The sequence below is a fragment of the Blennius ocellaris genome, assembly GCF_963422515.1.
Source record: "Blennius ocellaris genome assembly, chromosome: 11".
Classification (NCBI taxonomy): domain Eukaryota; kingdom Metazoa; phylum Chordata; class Actinopteri; order Blenniiformes; family Blenniidae; genus Blennius; species Blennius ocellaris.
Window position 1 is genome coordinate 22,473,550 of NC_137660.1, and position 18,312 is coordinate 22,491,861.

The 18,312-nt window shown below is 42.2% G+C and overlaps 1 protein-coding gene across 2 annotated transcripts in view; it reads left to right on the forward strand.

The window, feature by feature from the left end:
- edc4 (enhancer of mRNA decapping 4) overlaps positions 1-18,312 on the forward strand; it is a 34,639-nt gene that overhangs the window by 619 nt on the left and 15,708 nt on the right. Inside the window, exons 2-24 of one of the 2 annotated variants that reach the window (XM_080505395.1) lie at positions 2,766-2,925; positions 3,000-3,111; positions 3,846-3,945; positions 4,855-5,041; positions 6,057-6,204; positions 7,167-7,271; positions 7,861-7,973; positions 8,060-8,143; positions 8,636-8,731; positions 9,919-10,018; positions 10,407-10,587; positions 10,707-10,773; positions 11,278-11,369; positions 11,496-11,677; positions 12,417-12,496; positions 12,654-12,789; positions 12,897-13,186; positions 14,350-14,580; positions 15,616-15,717; positions 15,818-15,961; positions 16,886-16,922; positions 17,288-17,435; positions 17,687-17,815. In XM_080505395.1, the coding sequence (XP_080361521.1) occupies positions 2,766-2,925; positions 3,000-3,111; positions 3,846-3,945; positions 4,855-5,041; positions 6,057-6,204; positions 7,167-7,271; positions 7,861-7,973; positions 8,060-8,143; positions 8,636-8,731; positions 9,919-10,018; positions 10,407-10,587; positions 10,707-10,773; positions 11,278-11,369; positions 11,496-11,677; positions 12,417-12,496; positions 12,654-12,789; positions 12,897-13,186; positions 14,350-14,580; positions 15,616-15,717; positions 15,818-15,961; positions 16,886-16,922; positions 17,288-17,435; positions 17,687-17,815 (3,024 nt within the window). The remainder of the gene's footprint in view (positions 1-2,765; positions 2,926-2,999; positions 3,112-3,845; positions 3,946-4,854; positions 5,042-6,056; positions 6,205-7,166; positions 7,272-7,860; positions 7,974-8,059; positions 8,144-8,635; positions 8,732-9,918; positions 10,019-10,406; positions 10,588-10,706; positions 10,774-11,277; positions 11,370-11,495; positions 11,678-12,416; positions 12,497-12,653; positions 12,790-12,896; positions 13,187-14,349; positions 14,581-15,615; positions 15,718-15,817; positions 15,962-16,885; positions 16,923-17,287; positions 17,436-17,686; positions 17,816-18,312) is intronic. The other variant, XM_080505396.1, reaches the window with a different exon arrangement.

The window sequence follows — 18,312 nt, forward strand, 5'->3', positions numbered from 1 at the left end:
AGAAAGTCGGTGTTATTCAGCGAACACGAATGTACTTATTCGAGAAAGTATTACGTGTTTAAAGAGAAACTGTAAAAATAACAATAATTTCCCAATTAGATATTTATTTAATTTGTCAAAGGAATACGTAAAAAAACAACACCACGCTAAGCAGTCAAAAACAAAAAATGTCAGTCAGAAGAGACACTAAAACAAAAAAGGGGGGGAAATGTCCCAAATCTTTCGAAACATAGTGAGAACGCCAGGGTTTACTGTGTTTATTTCACCTGACTTGACTTCAAACGTCTCGCTCACCCCACGTGATCTCTTAAAAACCACGCGGTTGTTGAGGCTGACTTGTTCAATAATTACAAATAATAATCTGATCATGATATTCACACTAATTAGGAATACAAACATGTGCAGGGATAATATTGAATATTATAATATGACTAGAGATAAGTGTTGGCCTTTGTGTTCTTTCTCCTCTGGGCTCTTCCTTCTAATCCATCATAGGGCTAACACTACTAAATCCACACACACTCATTTAGAGTCTGAGAGGAACTTAACATGGGTGTCTTTCGATTGTGTGAAGAGTACCTGGCAGGAGCATGCACAGGGAGAACAAGCAAAATACCTTTTGTTTCTGGCAACAATTTGTGACCCAGGTTGACATAAACCTCTTAATTAGAAATAGTGGCATAGATTCAACAGGCGCTGGAAGGATTTTTAATCTCTGAAATCTCAGATTTGGGTCCATTTTGAGATGATGACATCACCAAGTTGCTGTAGATTTTTTTGATTATGTAAACATAGAGTTGTGATGTTGTTGCAACTCAACTGTTGTTTGAGATTGTCTGAATTCTTGACATGATGTGTTATCCTACTGAAGTATTCCTTGCGTGTGTTCAGTTTTTATCAACAGTCGCTTCAAGCTTCACCCGCTTGGGAACACTCACACATGCTCTTTTGCACAACTTAGTTGTTACCAGTGGTTTTTGGTTTACTCTTGCCTTTTCTAGTCCGTCTACACTCCTCTGACATCTGGCATTAACAAGGAATTTGGTCATGTCTTATATTTTCTCACTGTTCTCTGTAAATCCCAGGATTTCGGGAAATTCTCAGACCAACAAGCATGCCACAATTAAAGGGCACATTCACACTGCGGGAAAATATGACACAATTCCAATTTTCTGCTTACAGTTGACCCATATGCGACCTGTTTTGTGACCATATAAACATTGCAATTCAGATTTTTTTTCTCACCAGATCCAGGCCTCGATCACAGATGACCAAGTCATATGATCGAGTTGCACGAATAAGCACTGGAGGATCTTCTTTTCCTCTTCATTTTGTCTAGATGTTGTTGGCTCCTATTACACATAATGTTCACATGGCAGTCTGATAGAGGTCGCATTTCAAATTTAGTGTAGAGGATCACAGCAAAAACTTGGAATTGAGCATCAACACCTGCGGTGTGAATGTAGCCAACATCACTGGCATTAAGTTGCTGTCATTTGATTGGTGGATGAGCCGTTTGCACTAATGAGTAGCTGAACAGGTGTATCTAATAAAGTACCCTGCTGTACTGCACTTTGCAGTCAAAGTCAGGCCACATTGACACGTACCAGGTCTGTGTCAATGAAGATTAATTTTTTGTAAAAGTAGAGGGGGAAATATCCGTTATTGTAAAAACCCGGGTATGTATAAATGTGGCCTCAGTTGTGTCGACCTTAACATGGCAGGTGTGCACGCCACTCTGAGCAGTGCACTTTGATGAAGGACACCCCTTATGTGTTGCCATGTCCTCTTCAGAAGAAGTTCCCATGTGCTCTGTCCTTGGTGTGAAATAGTTCAGTGAATTAAGTATTGAACAGTTAATTCCCTGGATGTGAAGTCACAGGAGAAATTAACCTCTAAAACACAGTTTTAACGCTGATAGACCTGCCCACCTTCAGGCATCCCGATTCATTTTTAAATATGGAGAACAGGCAGTAAACAACTTTAAGCTAAACTCTTATTTTGAAGTGTCCCAGTATTTTAATGGCTGTGAGCCAGCAGGCACACAATCAGCTTTGGAGCGGGTCAGCACAGACCGAGTGCAGTCATTAAAAATGTACGTCGAGAAAACAAGTGCCCCAAAATTAGACTGACATTGATTAGGGTCTTTGTTATTAAGAATGTGTGATGAGCACAATTCAGGCCTCTTTATCTTAAAGGAATATTGGCAGGTAGTTAGAGTTTTTCAGATTGATTTGTTGTGCCCAGCATGCAGAGGTAAATTGATGAAAGAGTGTATCCACTTTGTAAAAAGTGGCTATCTTACTTTAACAACAATAAACCTGTCTACTCGTCTGAGAATACAAGAAACTCCGTTTCACTCCCCAGTTCATGTTTTACTCGCTGCACTTTTGTTTGAAAGGTGTCAGCCGCTCATGTTTTCTAAATTTGTTTACTGAGGGTGAGGCTGAAGAGACGAGTATCCCAAAAAACAAAGTTGAAGCAATTATTAAAAAAAACAGGTTGTGATGTTCGTAAAGCTAATTCATCCAATGGTGCCTTTTGTTGTTTTTTGGTTGTTGTTTTTTTTAATGAATATCTGAACTTGAAATAAGATACTGAAAAATATATATAATAAAATTTGGCATTCAACTAAAACCGATTACTTGATGTGATTGTTTGTGGTCACAACGTGTTTTAGGCTCTAGTATCTTTTACTTTGAAGGCCTTTACTCGACAGGCTTTTGATTTCTCCGAGTGACCCTATTTTTCGTTGTCCTTCTCAGATTCACAGTCGAGCGTCGGTCAGAGGAAACCTTCCTTCAATGGAGAGCTGAATGGTTTATTGGGAGCAGGCCTGTTGGGGAACACAGATAGGTCGACCATGTCTGAGTCCACCAGGCCCATCTCTACGGACCTCAGCAGTGTCCAGGAGACTCAGATGATGTGAGTGGGCTCCGGGGAGTCAGCCTCTTAACGTCTCCATTTCAGAAACCTGAACTGATGTGCTGTGCTTTCAGCTGCCTCTCTGGTGACGATGGTTCGACCTGCATTCCCATCATCTCCAACAATGTGGAGATTGTGGCAAGTCAAGACTCCAGCATCAACAGCAAGGCTCGAGGCAGCAACAAGGTAAGAAGCAGCAGAGGCAGTCAGCATCTGAAACACTTAGTACCTGAACGTCCTCCGAGGCTGTTCTTTTGCTTTCTTTTTATAAATTCACCTCCACCTGTGATGACTCAACATGAAATCGTGAGTTTGCTTTCTCTGGAGTGATGGGCTGCCTTGCTTTTAAAGATCACGGCAACGTTTTTTTTTTACCCCCTATCCTCTAAATGTTATCTGTGTCTGTTACATTTCAGTATGACATATGACAGTACCAGTAAGTCTGGTTGTTTTCTATCTGGCTGAGAGATCAAATTGTCCTGTTTTCTTGGAGCGTTGAATAAAGGGTTGAGATGTGTGCACACAGTCCCACGTCTCGCTTTAGCTGGGCCATATTGAAGTTGGATTTGTTGGTTCAACCAATAAAGCTTCATGTTATTTTTTTAATTTTATTTTTTTTGAAGTGGCAGCAGCAAAGAAGCCTGATCAGAAAGAGACGCGCTGATTTCATGGCTTTGAGTTTCACTACATCCTCCGATTCAATTGTTTTTCCGTCGGAAAAATATAGTGTAATGTGAAAGTGTTTACATGATTTTATTGTAAAACACAGAAGAATGACATTGTGAATCTGTTTGTATACCTGTGTTTTCTCTTGAATTCCACATCCTGGTTAACAAAACCCCCCTCAAAAATGTCAATGGATTTTTTATTTTTATTTTCTTTATAAAGTTTTTTGAAAGGAGAACTTGTGTTTCATTCAGGTGAAGATTCAGCCTGTTGCAAACTACGACTGGGAGCACAAGTATTATTACGGTAGACTGATCGCCGTGTCCAACGCCTTCCTGGCCTACGCCATCAGAGGTGAGTGTCTTGCATGTTTCAATTTAGAGCGAAAATCAAACACTCGAGACTAACTTAGTTTCTAAGTTCCCTGCAGCAAGTGCTACCATTGTAAGATGATTGCCAAAGCTGAAGACTCAAGATAAGCTAGTGTTCCAATTAGTTTTTGTTATTGCACCTTTATTTTGTTTATACTAATCTCTATATGTAAGACTATGTATAAACATCTCTCTGTAATGTAAGAGTTTGTAATTATTGCATTAATATGGTAAAAAAATCGTAAATATTTATATAGCAAAACAAAATGTAGTATTGGTATGTGATGGTATTTGCAAAAAAAGCCATATTATGTTATTAAAAAGCCATCCTTTCCTGCTGGTATCTCTGCTTTCTGGATTTTTAAAAACATTCTTGTATTAACTGCGCGTTGACCTTTCCTCCTTCACCGTAAAAGTCTGGAAGTTAATTGATGTCAATGCAACACAGAGAAATACTATATATAATCTAATATTGAACTAATCTGACAAGTAGCTTTGACAAACAAACTTTACCTCCGAACGCAAGTCTTGCAGGTATTTTGCTGTTTTACTGAATCATTTCTGAAATACTCTGGATTACCTCTATAGCTGTTCTGATTGAGGCCAGCAATGCAGACTTTATGGAAGTTTGCTAATGATCTAAACATTTTTAACATACTTTTTCGACACTTACAGCCATTTGCTGCTCGTGACCATGTGTTCATTCTTACAAGCCTGTGGAGTGGGCAAAATGTATGAGAAAGTTTGTTTTTCTTTATATTTCACACGGTATCTGACTGAATGTGAAACTTTGAGTCTTCCTGTGGGTGTTCAGTGGATTTGATCTGTATTGTAACCACAGGTTTTTCAATTTTCCCCTCCCGTTTTTGAACTAAACACTTCGTCCCCCGAGGAGCCACCAACAATGCAATGGTCCGTGTCCTGAGCTTGGGTGGTGGCGAGCGGTCGCTGCTCAAGGGATTCACCGGCGCCGTCACAGACCTGGCGTTCGCCCACCTCGACTCCTCCCTGCTGGGCTGCGTGGACGAAGCGGGCAACCTGATGGTGTGGCAGCTCACCTGCACGGGCAGCAAGATACTGTATCCTAATGTGAAGGAGTGTGTATACCGTGGGCATGGAGTTGTGGATGTGAACCGTTTTTACTTCATCCTTCCTTTTGCCCCTTTTGGTTAACCCTAACCCTTTTGGTTCCAGTTTGACAAAGAGTTCATCTAAATGTTCAAGAATTTCAGCCATAAAGGGAGGTTGAGGGATAATTGTTGACATAACGTCATACTTAACTGACATTTTTAAAACCTAAATGTATAAAATGTGGCGTTCAGATATATTAAGTGTGTTTGTGGTGCTAAAGTAGACTACAGTCACAAATAAAATTTTCTCATACAGACGAGCTGGAAAAAATATTTACGGAACAATAAAGTGCAAAGAAGTACCAAATAAAGCCAAGCTGGACATCACTCGGCTGTAATGTTTAAAATAAGCCTGTAAAAGTTTATCTGTGGTAATGACAAGGTAAAAGTGCTGACTGGCCTGTTTATGCTCCTGCAGCAGATGTTGACCCGTCCTTGAAGGAGTCATCAGGCGGTATTCTCTCGTATCCAGTCTCCCTTGAATTGTCTTTAAACCAATTCTTAAAATTTATTCTGGGGAGAGAAAAAAAAATCAAATATAGAGCTCATTCTCATCCTCTTTTTTTTATACCGCAATCTAGATAGTATCTGCAAGATTTTGACTTTCAGAGTTGTTAGGTGTGTGTTGATTGGCTGCAGGAACTGCCAACGATGGTGAGATTATAGCAGCATGACAGGAATTTGTTTCGTGGTGATGCCCGGTGAAAACCAACTGCCTGGCTGCAATGGTGTCTTGAGTTTCCTAAAAAATGAGAGGAACCATTCAATATGAAAGCAGTTCAACTGGAAAATTCAGATATGACCCTTCTGGTTTGTGTTGGAGACTTAACATGGTTTTAGTGCAAAGCTGAGGAGTTGATTGCTTCATTCACGTCTCAGAAAAAAAAACCTCTGGGACATTGCTCGATCTGGTGGTCGAGGCGAAACCTCCAGGAACCTTTTCCTTAACCCAAGTTGCAAACAGAGATCAGATCGTGGTTCACATCCAGCGGCCAGAAGGCACTCCGCTGAACTCGCACAGACGTCTCATCTGGTGCCCGTTCATCCTCGACGACAATGAAGAGAACCAAGACGACACCAGCCAGACACTGGCTCTTCTACATGAGGACAGGGTATGAGTGTTTTACACAACTGGACGTTAGAAGCTAAACGGCCAGAAAGGCCAGTGTGAGCTTTCAGCTTGTTTTCAGGGATCCATTAAGATGGACAAGTTATGGTTGAAACGACACCAGCGCTGCACCTAAATAATAGTTTACAGAATCAGGTAAAATGTGTCTGTCTGAGCTGTGAAGGTATTTTTAGTCCACGGGTCACATACAGTGTAAATTCCTGTCGAGTGGCCCGGACCAATAAAAACACGATTTGCTAAACTTCACAGAATTTTAGTATTTTAGTGCAAATACTTTGTGATAACATTCACCATGGCGCAGTGGTTAGCAGTTTTGCCTCACAGCAAGCATATCATGGGTTCAAGTACCATCCCGGAGCCTTTTTGTGTAGACTTTGCATGTTGCCCTCATGTTTGCCTCGGTTTTCTCCTACAATCCTAAAAACATGCAGCTAATTTTCACTGCTGTATAACTGATCTATTACACGAATCCAGCTGCATAACTGGCGTTCAGAATCCTTTTGATGGAAATGTGACACATTCGACTCAGAGACTGGAAATTAAAGTAGATCCATTTGTAGTTGTGGTTTATTATTTTTTCATTCACCTCTGCAGTGCTAACAAAAACCCACTCGTACACAAGAAGTCTGTCAAATGACTGTTGGGAGTATTTTCTCTCAAGAAATACCCTATTTAGAAGCATTTTTCTTTTTGCATAAATCGCTGAAAAGGAAGTCTATGAATCTCCCTTGAATGTTGCTGTAAAATATACCGCTCAAAGTAGAAACATGAACATTTGATGTTAACATTTGTTGCTCTTACTGTATCTGTTGCACCCCATTCCTATGTTTAAAAAAAAAAAAAAAAAAAGCACATCTTTCCAAATAACAGCCAGACCAATGCAGTCGTATGGACATCCCACTTCATGTAAGGAAACATTTCATGTCAAACTTTGTTCTCCTCCAGGCTGAGGTGTGGGACCTGGAGGCCCTGAGAGCCAACAACAGCAGCTGGCCTATTGACGCCACTGACCTGAAAGAAGGCCTCATCACCATTAAGGGGCACACTCAGGTGGGTCTTTTCAATCCATTCAGGAGGAGACACAACTGTACCGCTTATCTTTTAAGAAAGCCTTCTTTGAACTACTTTTGTCATTTAAATTGTATGCATTGATACACCTTGAAAAAAATAATTCTTATTGTGAATATTTGAGGTTTACTAGTTATCTTGTCTTGATAAGATTATAAGAACTTGCCAGGTAAATACACAATAGCAATCCTAACATCCTACATGCAGAAATATGTTGCCATATACAAAGAAGTTTGAATAAAAAGAGGAAGAATAGAATATATATTTTATTTCCATCTTTACAATATACTTGATATTAACTGTTATTTCTTTTATTGCTATTGTATGAGAGAGAAATTCTGTTTGCCCCTTTTTTCTTCCTGATACATGTGAAACTGTTTACTTGGATGTCTTCAATCAATTAAAATTGACAAAATCTAAAATTAAAAAAAAGGCTACAAAATCCATAAAATTCTATGTAAATCCAAACTGCTATTGGTATTTTGATTGTGTTGAGTGAGCAGCTGAGTATTCAGCTTGATCTTGGTGGCGTTTCCTCATTAATAACTGTTTGTTTAACGCGTTTCTGCAGAGAGTCAGTGAAGGCGCGCTTTCTCCTGACGGAACGGTGTTGGCCACAGCCAGCCACGACGGCCACATCAAGTTCTGGCAGATTTACATCGAAGGGGGACAAGACAAGCCCAGGTGCTCACAGCAGAGTCCAGCAGCTTCTCGTACACACAGTCTGCTTTCCATTCCTCGCGTTCTGATTTTTCTGGTTCACGGCGCAGGTGTCTTCATGAACTGCGGCCTCACGCAGGACATCCCCTCTCCTGCCTTCTGTTCTGCGACAACCACAAGCGGCAGGATCCCGAGTCAGTATAACACGTGCACACGCGCACACAGCTTTTAAAACCACGAGCTGAATATGAGACACAAAGGGTAGAACATCACAGTTTTTCATAAAAATTTCCAGGAATGAAACATGTTAAATTCGAATCAATACAGCATTATGATTTTACTTCTGGACTCAATTCAGTAAATAACTTTAAAGATAAGAAGTACTTTTACTTTGTAAATGGCACTCTGCTGTTTAAATGCACATTGTAAGTGTGGTTAATCAAAGAAATATTACTTTGTTGTTGTTGTTTTTTTTTTTTTTAGCAACTACTTTTGAAACTACCATTGCATTTTGTGCCAATACATGTTTTTAGTTGCTGCAAATCATTGTTTTAAAAGAAAAGAGCTGATGTCTTTATGCTGAGCCATCTTTTTTTATTTCTGTGACTCTCAGGCAGTGCTGGCAAGAACTTTATGGTCTTGACTTTCCAGCCTTACTCCTCGAACATCTTGTTTCTTTTTTTCAGTGTTCCCTTCTGGAGGTTCCTGATAACTGGAGCAGATCAGAACCACGAGTTAAAGATGTGGTGCACCGTCTCCTGGACATGTTTACAGACCATCAGGTTACTTCCCTTTGAATTCTCTCCTCAACTGTTGCCGCAAGAGTTTTTCTATTGCGTGTTAAAGAACCATTGAAGTGAATGTCAGAAAGCTATTTAATTCAATACATTTAGGGGGAAAACACTTTGCAATTGAAGAGGCTTTTTCATGTTTTCATTGACATTTGCAACATTGAATTGGGTTTTATTGTTTTTATCTGAAGCAACTTTTGGTGCAGAGGAAACACTTTCAAAGCTGCAGTTGCTTTTACATCAAGGTTACAATTAGAAGATGCCCTCAAGACAAGAATAAAAAAAAAAAGAAAGAATTTGATTTGAAGATACATTAATATACTCTTTTGTGACAGTTAATTGGCATGTATGATGAAGAGAATCTTTAAGTCTTTGTGTTTTTTAACCGGCCCGAATGTTGTCAGTTTGAAGCAGCAGCAGGAATGGTTCTGTTTGCTTCAGCAATAATTTCTCACCGTTCCAGCAAAAAGTGATGAACCAACAATAGAAAGAGGCTCATGTTTTTTTTCCAGGAAAAAAAACATGGAACATAAACAACATTCATGTAGACGAGAGCTGATCCCAGAGTTTCAGAGAGAGAGCGTTTTCTCACAAGCCTTTAGCACAGATAAACAAGCTGAGCTCGGGGGAGGACCAGCACTGTTTGCTCAGTGTCCAGTGAATAACTACGACTGGAGACGGCAAACTTACTCCAAGACATTATGAGGCGCGTTATTTTCCCTCATTTCATTTTTATGTGACATTTTAGTATTTTAGAGTTCAATATATTATCTGTAATATTTCCATAAACCTGAGTTGTTGTGACATGCCCGTTCCCCTCAATTTAGCTTCACTGAGCTTATTTTAGGATGTTGGAAGAGAGTCCCCAGGGAAGGCACCACAGAGCTACATGTGATCAGTATCGGCAAGAGAAATCTGGGAATTAGTTTGGTGCTTTTACCCAAAATGTTTTTTTTTTTTTTTTAACAATGAAAAAATTAGTAGAGCTTAAAAAGTGATAATTATTCTCACTAAAAAGCACATTTCAGGACAGAATTTCTAATGGAGTTGAATAAAAAGAAGAGCAAAACGAGATGTGTTACAGGCAATGCTTCAACCCAGTGTCGATTCTCTTAAGGAAGATCGTGTCCACATACTCAAAGCGTGTTGTTGATTTGTTTTGTTTGACTCTCTTGCAGATTTTCTCCTGATCTGTTAAACTCTTCGATCACACCGAGTCTCAAAGCCTGTCTGGACCTTTCTGCTGAGTATCTGATCCTCACCGACGTTCAGAGGAAGGTCAGAAAAATGCTCTCGGCTACGTGGATTAAACAGTATTCAAATATTTATGTAGAAAAATAAACAAGCTTTTTTTACCCCCCTGACGAAATCTGGCCACTGATGAGACTGCAATTACATTACATTTTGGTCATTTCAAAAATTGCAGGCATCAAATATCCTAAGAAAGGTCAACATTGTCATCTTTCAACCAGAAACAGTTGTCATCGCAGGTTCAGTTGGAAGTGATGTTATGCTAAAACTAAATTTCCAACCCAAGTTTATTAAACCCACATCCCGCAGTGCAGCAAGCAAACTGACCAGACTGCCAAAATCACAGTCTGTAGTCCGCTATGTAAATCCACATCAATGTTTGGGATGGAGGTCGATATGTTGTCATGTCTGCCAGGTTCTGTACGTGATGGAGCTGCGGCAGGACCTGGAGAAAGAGAGGGCGAGCTTCACGGCCGTGTCAGAGTTCCTACTCACCCACCCCGTGCTCAGTTTCGGGGTCCGTGATGTCAGCCAGTGCCGGCTGCGGCACACCGAGGTTCTCCCTGCAGAGGAGGAGAGCGAGAGCATGACCACAGGTTCACATTCACACACACACACACACACACACACCCTGGACTCCAGCTAATATTCGGATGGTCAATACGGTGCATTACTATTTCCAAATGACTCATTATTTCTTCTGTTTTGACTCTAGAGGGCACTCAAGGACCGACAGAGTCCAAGTCTGGCATCCAAATTAAACTCTACTGTGTCCACACTAAGTAAGTTTTCTCTCAGTGTCTGGAGTCTGTGTGAACATTTGTTAGTGTGCATCAAGCAAACTAAAAATGTCCCCGAAGGACAGTTTGTCTCATTGGAAATCAATGATGATTCACTCCGAATGGCCTTCAACGTGATTGTCCTTTATAACTCAACTCAATGAGGACGCTCTTCGTCATATTCTTAAATAGTATTTTGTGGCACTTTTCAATATTGTAGCACAGTTAAATGGTGATAATAGGATATGTTTTGTTATTCATGTTTTAGCTGAAACGGGAATTGCGATAAAAGAATTAAGCCGGGAAACGTGTGTGTTATAATATGAGTAGATTGGTATGGGAACATTTGTCTTTGGTAGAGACACACAAATGGTAAACAAAGAACTACAATTGCCACTAAACTATTTTGGGGTGTTTTGGTTTTTTTAATCACTATTATTTTTGATCATGGTCTCAACTTTAGTACTTTGGTTCGTCTTTAAATTGCCTGCATGTGTTTGTTTTCAGGAGTCTGCAGGATGTCCAGATCTGGTTTCAGCCTCATGGAGGTTCCAGCTCTGCAAGCTTTCTTCCTCACTCTGATTCTCAAGAGAACTTTGGTGAGTTATAGATCAATTAAACCGAAAGTGCACACAATTCTGCATGCACAAATCCCAGTACGTAGAACTACGTACAGTATGTTTTCACTGCATTTCTCCACTCCGTTCCGCGGCTCATTTTCTCAGGTTTTTCAGACCATCTCACAGACCAGAGCTCTGACAAGGAGTCAGGAAGCGGCTCCCAGACTGACCTGAGGAAGATCCCATCGCTTCCTCCCCCGTCTGATTTCCTGTCCAACTCGGCCTCCAGCAGCGGAGCGATCCCCAAACTGATGACCCCCGACGCCTTCATGACACCCAGCACTTCGGTAAGGACTCACAAGCGAGTGCACTGCAAGACGGCAGGTCGACTTGTGGTGCAATTATTTGTTGCAGTTAATTTCCTATTGTTTGCGAGCTTTTTGCAATTTTCCACCAAATAACGTTTGTGCAGACCCTCCGAAAAATTCTTTGAAATTAAGAAAAAAACTACTAAAACTTGCTATTCAAAGAAAAACGTAGGTTGCATTTATAAAGTGTCATTGGTACCATTTAGATGTCTTTTATTACATTTTAAGTTCTTTTATCCACTTTAGAGATTTTTCCTCTTTTTTTCAATCAGGCATTTTCCCACTTTAGCTCTTTGACTATTTATAGCAATTAATTTTTCTTTTTTCTTCTTTTTTTCATTTCCCCCCTTTCCATAGTGGGTTACTTTCATTTGTTAGTGCAATAAAATAATAAAAAAGCTGTTGTTGGTAGTAGAGATTTTCCAGAAATGGGTGTCAGACCTCATCTCTCCCATGTACCAAACCTTCACAGGAACTAATAGTAAGCTAATCCAATCAAAATTCAAATAAGCTATAAATACATTAGTTGCACAAAGTGCTGTATAAAGTGAGGGATCAAGTGTTCGCTGACCAAGCAACGATAATCCTGACCCGATTGCATATCCAGTTCATTATGGAAACTCTTATTCCAGCAGTGGTCGTAACTTGACTTCAATGTTGCTCTTGCCTCACCTCTTTGCCTCGCCTCCTTCTAATTGTAATTTTTGTCGCTCTCAAGGTACCTGCCTCTCCAGGCAGCAGCGCCAGCAGTCTGACCATCGTGACAGCCATCAGCAGCAACTCTGACTCCACGAACAGGTGAGCTGCTCGCTGTGGGTTGGAAGGGATGGCAGAGTGGCGGACAGTGTCCGCAGGGAAGACGAGACGTGATTAGTCTGCTTTTACAGGCCATAGATGAACCGCTACTAGATCTTTAACATGCATAGCTTCTCATGGTTATTTTTCCTGTGTGCAGAGGCATGGATGACGTCAGTCAGAGTCCAAACAGAGCAGACAACAACAGCAGCAGCAGCAGTCTGGTGCTCTCCGGCTCCACCAGCAGTCCCAGAGCTGTTTCTGCGGTGCTGCTGTCAGGACTTGATAACTTGCAGGTAAATCCTGATTGACTTAAGTACTTATCCATTCCTCGTGGTGTTCTTCAAGGATTGATTAAAAAAAAAACAAAAAAAAACAGTCTAATCTTGCTCTCCATCTCCAGTCCCTAACGTCTCCCAGTGGTCCTATGGCACTGGACCCCCCTCAGGGCCTTGATCCTCCTCTCCTGCCACCTCTGGCATCTCCCACTCGAGCCCGCTCACCCGACGTCATTTCCTCAGCCTCCACGGCCATGTCCCAGGACATGCCCGAGATCGCATCCCAGACTCTGCAGCGTAGCCTGATGCCCAACATGGAGCCGTTAGCTCTTTCCGCCCTCCAGACAGACAGCATGGCGTCTGCCGCCTCTGCCCTGCACATGCTGACCTCACCACGCACTGCCAACAACAACAGGTATGATATAAGTACTTGAGTGTAATGGCTTTACTCTTGAAACAATGTCCTCCCCCTCAGACGAGAGGCGGCGATGATGTTCCCTTTTAAGTTGCCAGTTTTTAACCATTTCCTCTTGACCTATGTCCACGAAGACATTAAGAGTCCAGAGTGAGCGAGCAAGTTAGCCAACCACACTGAAGTAGATTGTCTTGAGATCGCACATTGAAAACCTTGATTTCAGTTGAGCCAACATGTTAATTTAATAGTCCAGTTTTAGTAGGACTGTCACAATAATTGTGGTTTTGAGGTGGCATGTTAACACATCAGAGAGCAGCCTCGATAGAGATTTTACATACAAAAGAATATTAAAGTTTTCCGATCGAAGGATGCCGCAGTGTTCGACATGACATGCCACTTCTTTACAAATCCTCCTTTACTGTAGCAACACTACTTTTAGCAGTTTAACTGTAGTATCTGATCACATTTCTGATACTTTTTCCCAGCATTTGTTGCTAGCTACTTTTGTCTTGCGCCTGAAACATTTTTAGAGTAGTTTCTTGTCTCTTGGTCATGAGCTTTCTGATACATTTTCTTAACGGTTACTATTTTGCTAAACTCTTGCTTACTGTATGGGGAGTGTCTCATTAATCTTGAATAAACTCCATCCTCCTGAAAGCAACACGAGCGATGGCCTTCTCTAAGTATCCAGCGTGCTTGAATAAAAGCTTGCTTCCCTTTCACTGCTTGCATGTCGGTCGTTTATCTCATTGTCATCTGTTTTTTGTGCTGCACATCACAGATGATCAGTTTGGATTGACTAATTATCGCTCTTCACCGATTCACTCCAGCTGTGTTACAGATTTTAAATCAATAAATAATTGATTGAGAACCACCAGTAATGCAAAGAGACTTGTAACAAATTGGTAAACAGATTCGTATGAAGATCTATCTTTTGTTATGATTCAAATGTCTTCTTTCATTTTGTTTTATTTCTATCTTTAATGTACTTGCCCTTTTAAATCCCTATTAACATATAATGATTTCGATTTTGCTGTGAACATATTTCATCCTGTTGATGTTTGATGTACCGAGCTTTGAATCTTTGTATTGTTGAAGTGTGCCGTACACATACAGTCGGTTGCCTTAAATCCATAATCTATGTGGGATATTTTGCTTCCCAGCCTGTCGCCTCTTGAACTGGGTGGTGCAGAGGGTCCAGGCAGTGCGGTCGGGGACTCGGAGCCCAGACTCAGCCACACTCCATCTCTGCTTGAGAACGCACTATCGCAGGACAACGGCGGGGCGGGAGGAGGGTCCACGGATGGGGGGGTCAGCCTCACGCCTTGGCCTGCTGCCCCGGACATCACCAGGGAGACCAGGAACAGTCTGAGGGACAACGGTCTCAGCGACTGGTGAGTGATCGAACAACGCACAAAACCTACAGGAATGAGTGTTTGTTGGAGCTGCTGCTGCTGGAAAAGTGCACATCTGTAAGGGGGTTTGTGAGCTGAGCAGCAGCGCTGAATGTCAAGTCTGTACCGCAAATGCCAAAACTGCCTTGTGACTCGTTTGGTGAGTTGGGTGATCCAAGTCTGACAAAATGTGACTAATTAGCATTTTTGCTAATGTCTACATTTAGCAAAGAGGAGCTTCAGTTGTAGTGCTCTACAATATATTGCAAATTTATTATCATCTTGATAACAATTTATGCAAAATCTATATATTACAGAAGAGTTGCTGAACTGCAAAAAAACCTTTTCATGCATTGTGCCTTTCATGCTTGGCATGTCAAAATCTATGGCCAATCAGATGGAGCCCTGCTGCCCCAGATATCTGCCCACACGTTATACACAAGTGTGTGGAGAGAACTTCTAAGCTCCTATTTATATCCTGTTTTTAGGTGAAAACTGCAACACTATAGCATTTCTATGAGCCATACTGATGAATCCAGCGTAAACATTCGCGCATGGTACCAGAAAGCTGCTTCTTCTCCAGGGTTACCTCACTGCTTTGAGCCCAAACACAACGTAAAAGCCTCCCACCTCGATAAAAAAAAACGTTGCAAATCTCAACTTCTGTAGGAACTCATGTTGAAACCATAAAACTATAATGTGCATCATGAAGAAATTTTCATAAGCGCACAAAAGCGCTGAAAAGAAAAGACGTAAAGCACACAGGCTCCACACGAAGCAAAATTGGGTGGAAACCCGCTCAATCTGGCAACACTGATCTTCTCCCTGAGAACAGGAACATCCTCTTCTCAGTTGGGTTCAGTAGAAGGACTTTTTGAATGGCTGAAATTCCAGGAATGGCTTGGGGAAATACACTTTGAATACAGTGTTGTTGGACATCTATGTGAAATTGTTGAAAAACCTTCAAATTATTGGCTTGTGGAGGTGTGTTGGTTGCGTCGCTCCTCTAAATGTTGTGCTGCGTGTTTGCTGCAGTTCCCGAGAGGAGTCGAAGGACAGGCACTTGAACTCTCCTTACCACCGACGCTCCTATCACTTGGTACAGAACGACAGCCCGGATGCTGCGGCGGAGCAGAGGTAACACAAGCGAACGCAAATCATTTGACGGTTTCGCGGCGCTGGGACGTCACAGAGCAATGCACAGTCACGCTTCGTTTTGTTTCCGTGTCCGGCGCAGTGACCCCGATGACGAGGTGGCCAGTTTGGCTTCGTCGTCCGGAAACTGCGGCTCGCGCTCTTCGCACAGGCTACCCGTTAAGGACTGGAAGGCTTCACCGCGAGGCTCTCCCAAACTGAAGAGGAAGCACAAGAAGGATGACGGGTACGTTTATGTTTGGAAGCGAAGGCTACACACTTAGAAAAAAAAGCTCAGGATTGCTGATAAAGGATGAAGCTTTTAAACAAGACCTTTATGTTTTCTGTGCACTCAAAACATCAGAGGAGCCTGTTTACTTAAGTGAAACACACACTCACATGCTAAAGCGTATTTGCTAAGGCCAAATATCTCTACAGTTTTCTGACTTTCTTTCAATCTCCAAAATATCAAACGATGACATACCAGCATATGCATATGCATATGCATATGCAGCGTCTGCAGTTATGCGGACGTTGTATCGGTCCGTCGTGGTGAAGAAGGAGCTGAGCCAAAAAGCGAAGCTCTCGATTTACCGGTCGATCTTCGTTCCTACCCTCACCTATGGTCATGAACTATGGGTCATGGCCGAAAGAACGAGATCCCGGATACAAGCGGCTGAAATGAGCTTCCTCCGTAGGGTGGCTGGGCGTACCCTTAGAGATAGGGTGAGGAGCTCAGTCACCAGGGAGGAGCTCGGAGTAGAGCCGCTGCTCCTCCACATCGAGAGGAGCCAGCTGAGGTGGCTCGGGCATCTATTTCGGATGCCCCCCGGACGCCTCCCGAGGGAGGTGTTTCGGGCATGTCCCTCCGGTAGGAGGCCTCGGGGCAGACCCAGGACACGCTGGAGGGACTATGTCTCTCGGCTGGCCTGGGAACGCCTTGGGGTGCCACCGGAGGAGCTGGAGGAAGTGTCTGGGGCGAGGGAAGTCTGGGCAACTCTGCTCAGACTGCTGCCTCCGCGACCCGGCCCCGGATAAAGCGGTAGCCAATGGATGGATGGATGGACATACCAGCACACATAAGATGCTTATTCTTGTGAAATGTATCCACTGAGTTCAAGTGTTACGTTGGTGATTTTAAAAATATATATTTACGTTTCCTTCTCGACAGTGAATCATCTCAGTCCAGACAAATGGATTCTGCGTCGGTAAGTTAAATTCCAATAAGTGCCTCCTCATAATTTCAGCGTCTTGAAACGTTTGACAGTTCTGTTTTTTGGTCTCTGAGCATCTTTAAAAAGCTTGAAATCGTAGGAGTTCCAAAGTTAGGAGAGCAGAGACAAATACAGTTTTTCTCCCCATCCACTCATATCACAGCCGTCACCCCCACCTTTTCTATCTGTCAAATAAAACTCTGAATTTAAGAGTCCCAAGTTTATATGAAATAATATGGATCATTTCTATCATCATCACTTTTCTTCATCTATCGTATTATACGTGTTAATGTATGCACTTTACTGGGGGGGGGGGGGGACCCTTTTGGATGCTGACATTTCCCTCCATCTGTTCACAGTTCAGTGCAGAAGCTCAAGAAGAGTTGCTGATGTTGCTGCGCAGCCAGCAGAGGGAGTTAACTGAACTGCGTGGACAGATTGAAACCATGCAGAGCTCCATTATGTCTCGGGTAGAGCACGTCCTGACAAACCACCAGGAACAAGAACGTATCCTTCAGCCATCTCTCTCACGTTTATTGTGCAGTTGCACCTCTCGGGGGGAAAAGCTCGCCATATCGGGCTTTGCGAGCTGCTCTGAATGGGCACATCGGGGAGGCGGGGGGGTCGTTGCTGATATGAGTACCTTTACCGAACACAACTTGCCCAGGCTTGTTGTTAATACATCACATGCAGGTGGTGGTGGTGGTGGTGGTGATCCGCTCGTGTCCCCTGTGAGCCTTGACATTAAACCACCACAGACCGCAGACTGGAGCGACTGTTGGCGCAGAGTCAGAACCACGAGCAGCTCAGCCACGCCCTCAGCTCGGCTCTGACCAGCAGAATGGACAAAGTGCTGCGGGACGAAATCAAGAAGACTGTCCCGCCAAGTAAGGACACCCGCAAGCTAATAACTCACAGCGACATGTGCAGATGCAACGTGCCATTTTACAGCTCGGAAGTAAACCTTGTAAAAACATTCAATGATATACTTGAAAACTAGAACTATTCGCCTGAAGAACGTTTCAAGATTCTCTTGGGATTGAAGTTGATTGACACACGGCATCTCATTCAGGATTTGTCAAATTTGGTTTTAAAAAAAATGAACACTTTGTGCTTGTCATCTCGCCTAACTCCATATTTCCAGAAATGCACAGTGCACATAAAATACATTTACGAACATAGTCAATCCATGCAAATAACACATTATATTGTAGGGCAGTAGTGTAATAAAAGGTACGAGGAAGAATTTAATAGCCTTTGATTGACTAATCTTCCAGGTGGAGATATTTTAATACACGTCGCTACTTTCATTTCCCATATATTTCTCTGAAATGCATCAATGTGAAACAACAACTGGGAGCGAGAGACAGTTTGTGAATGTAAA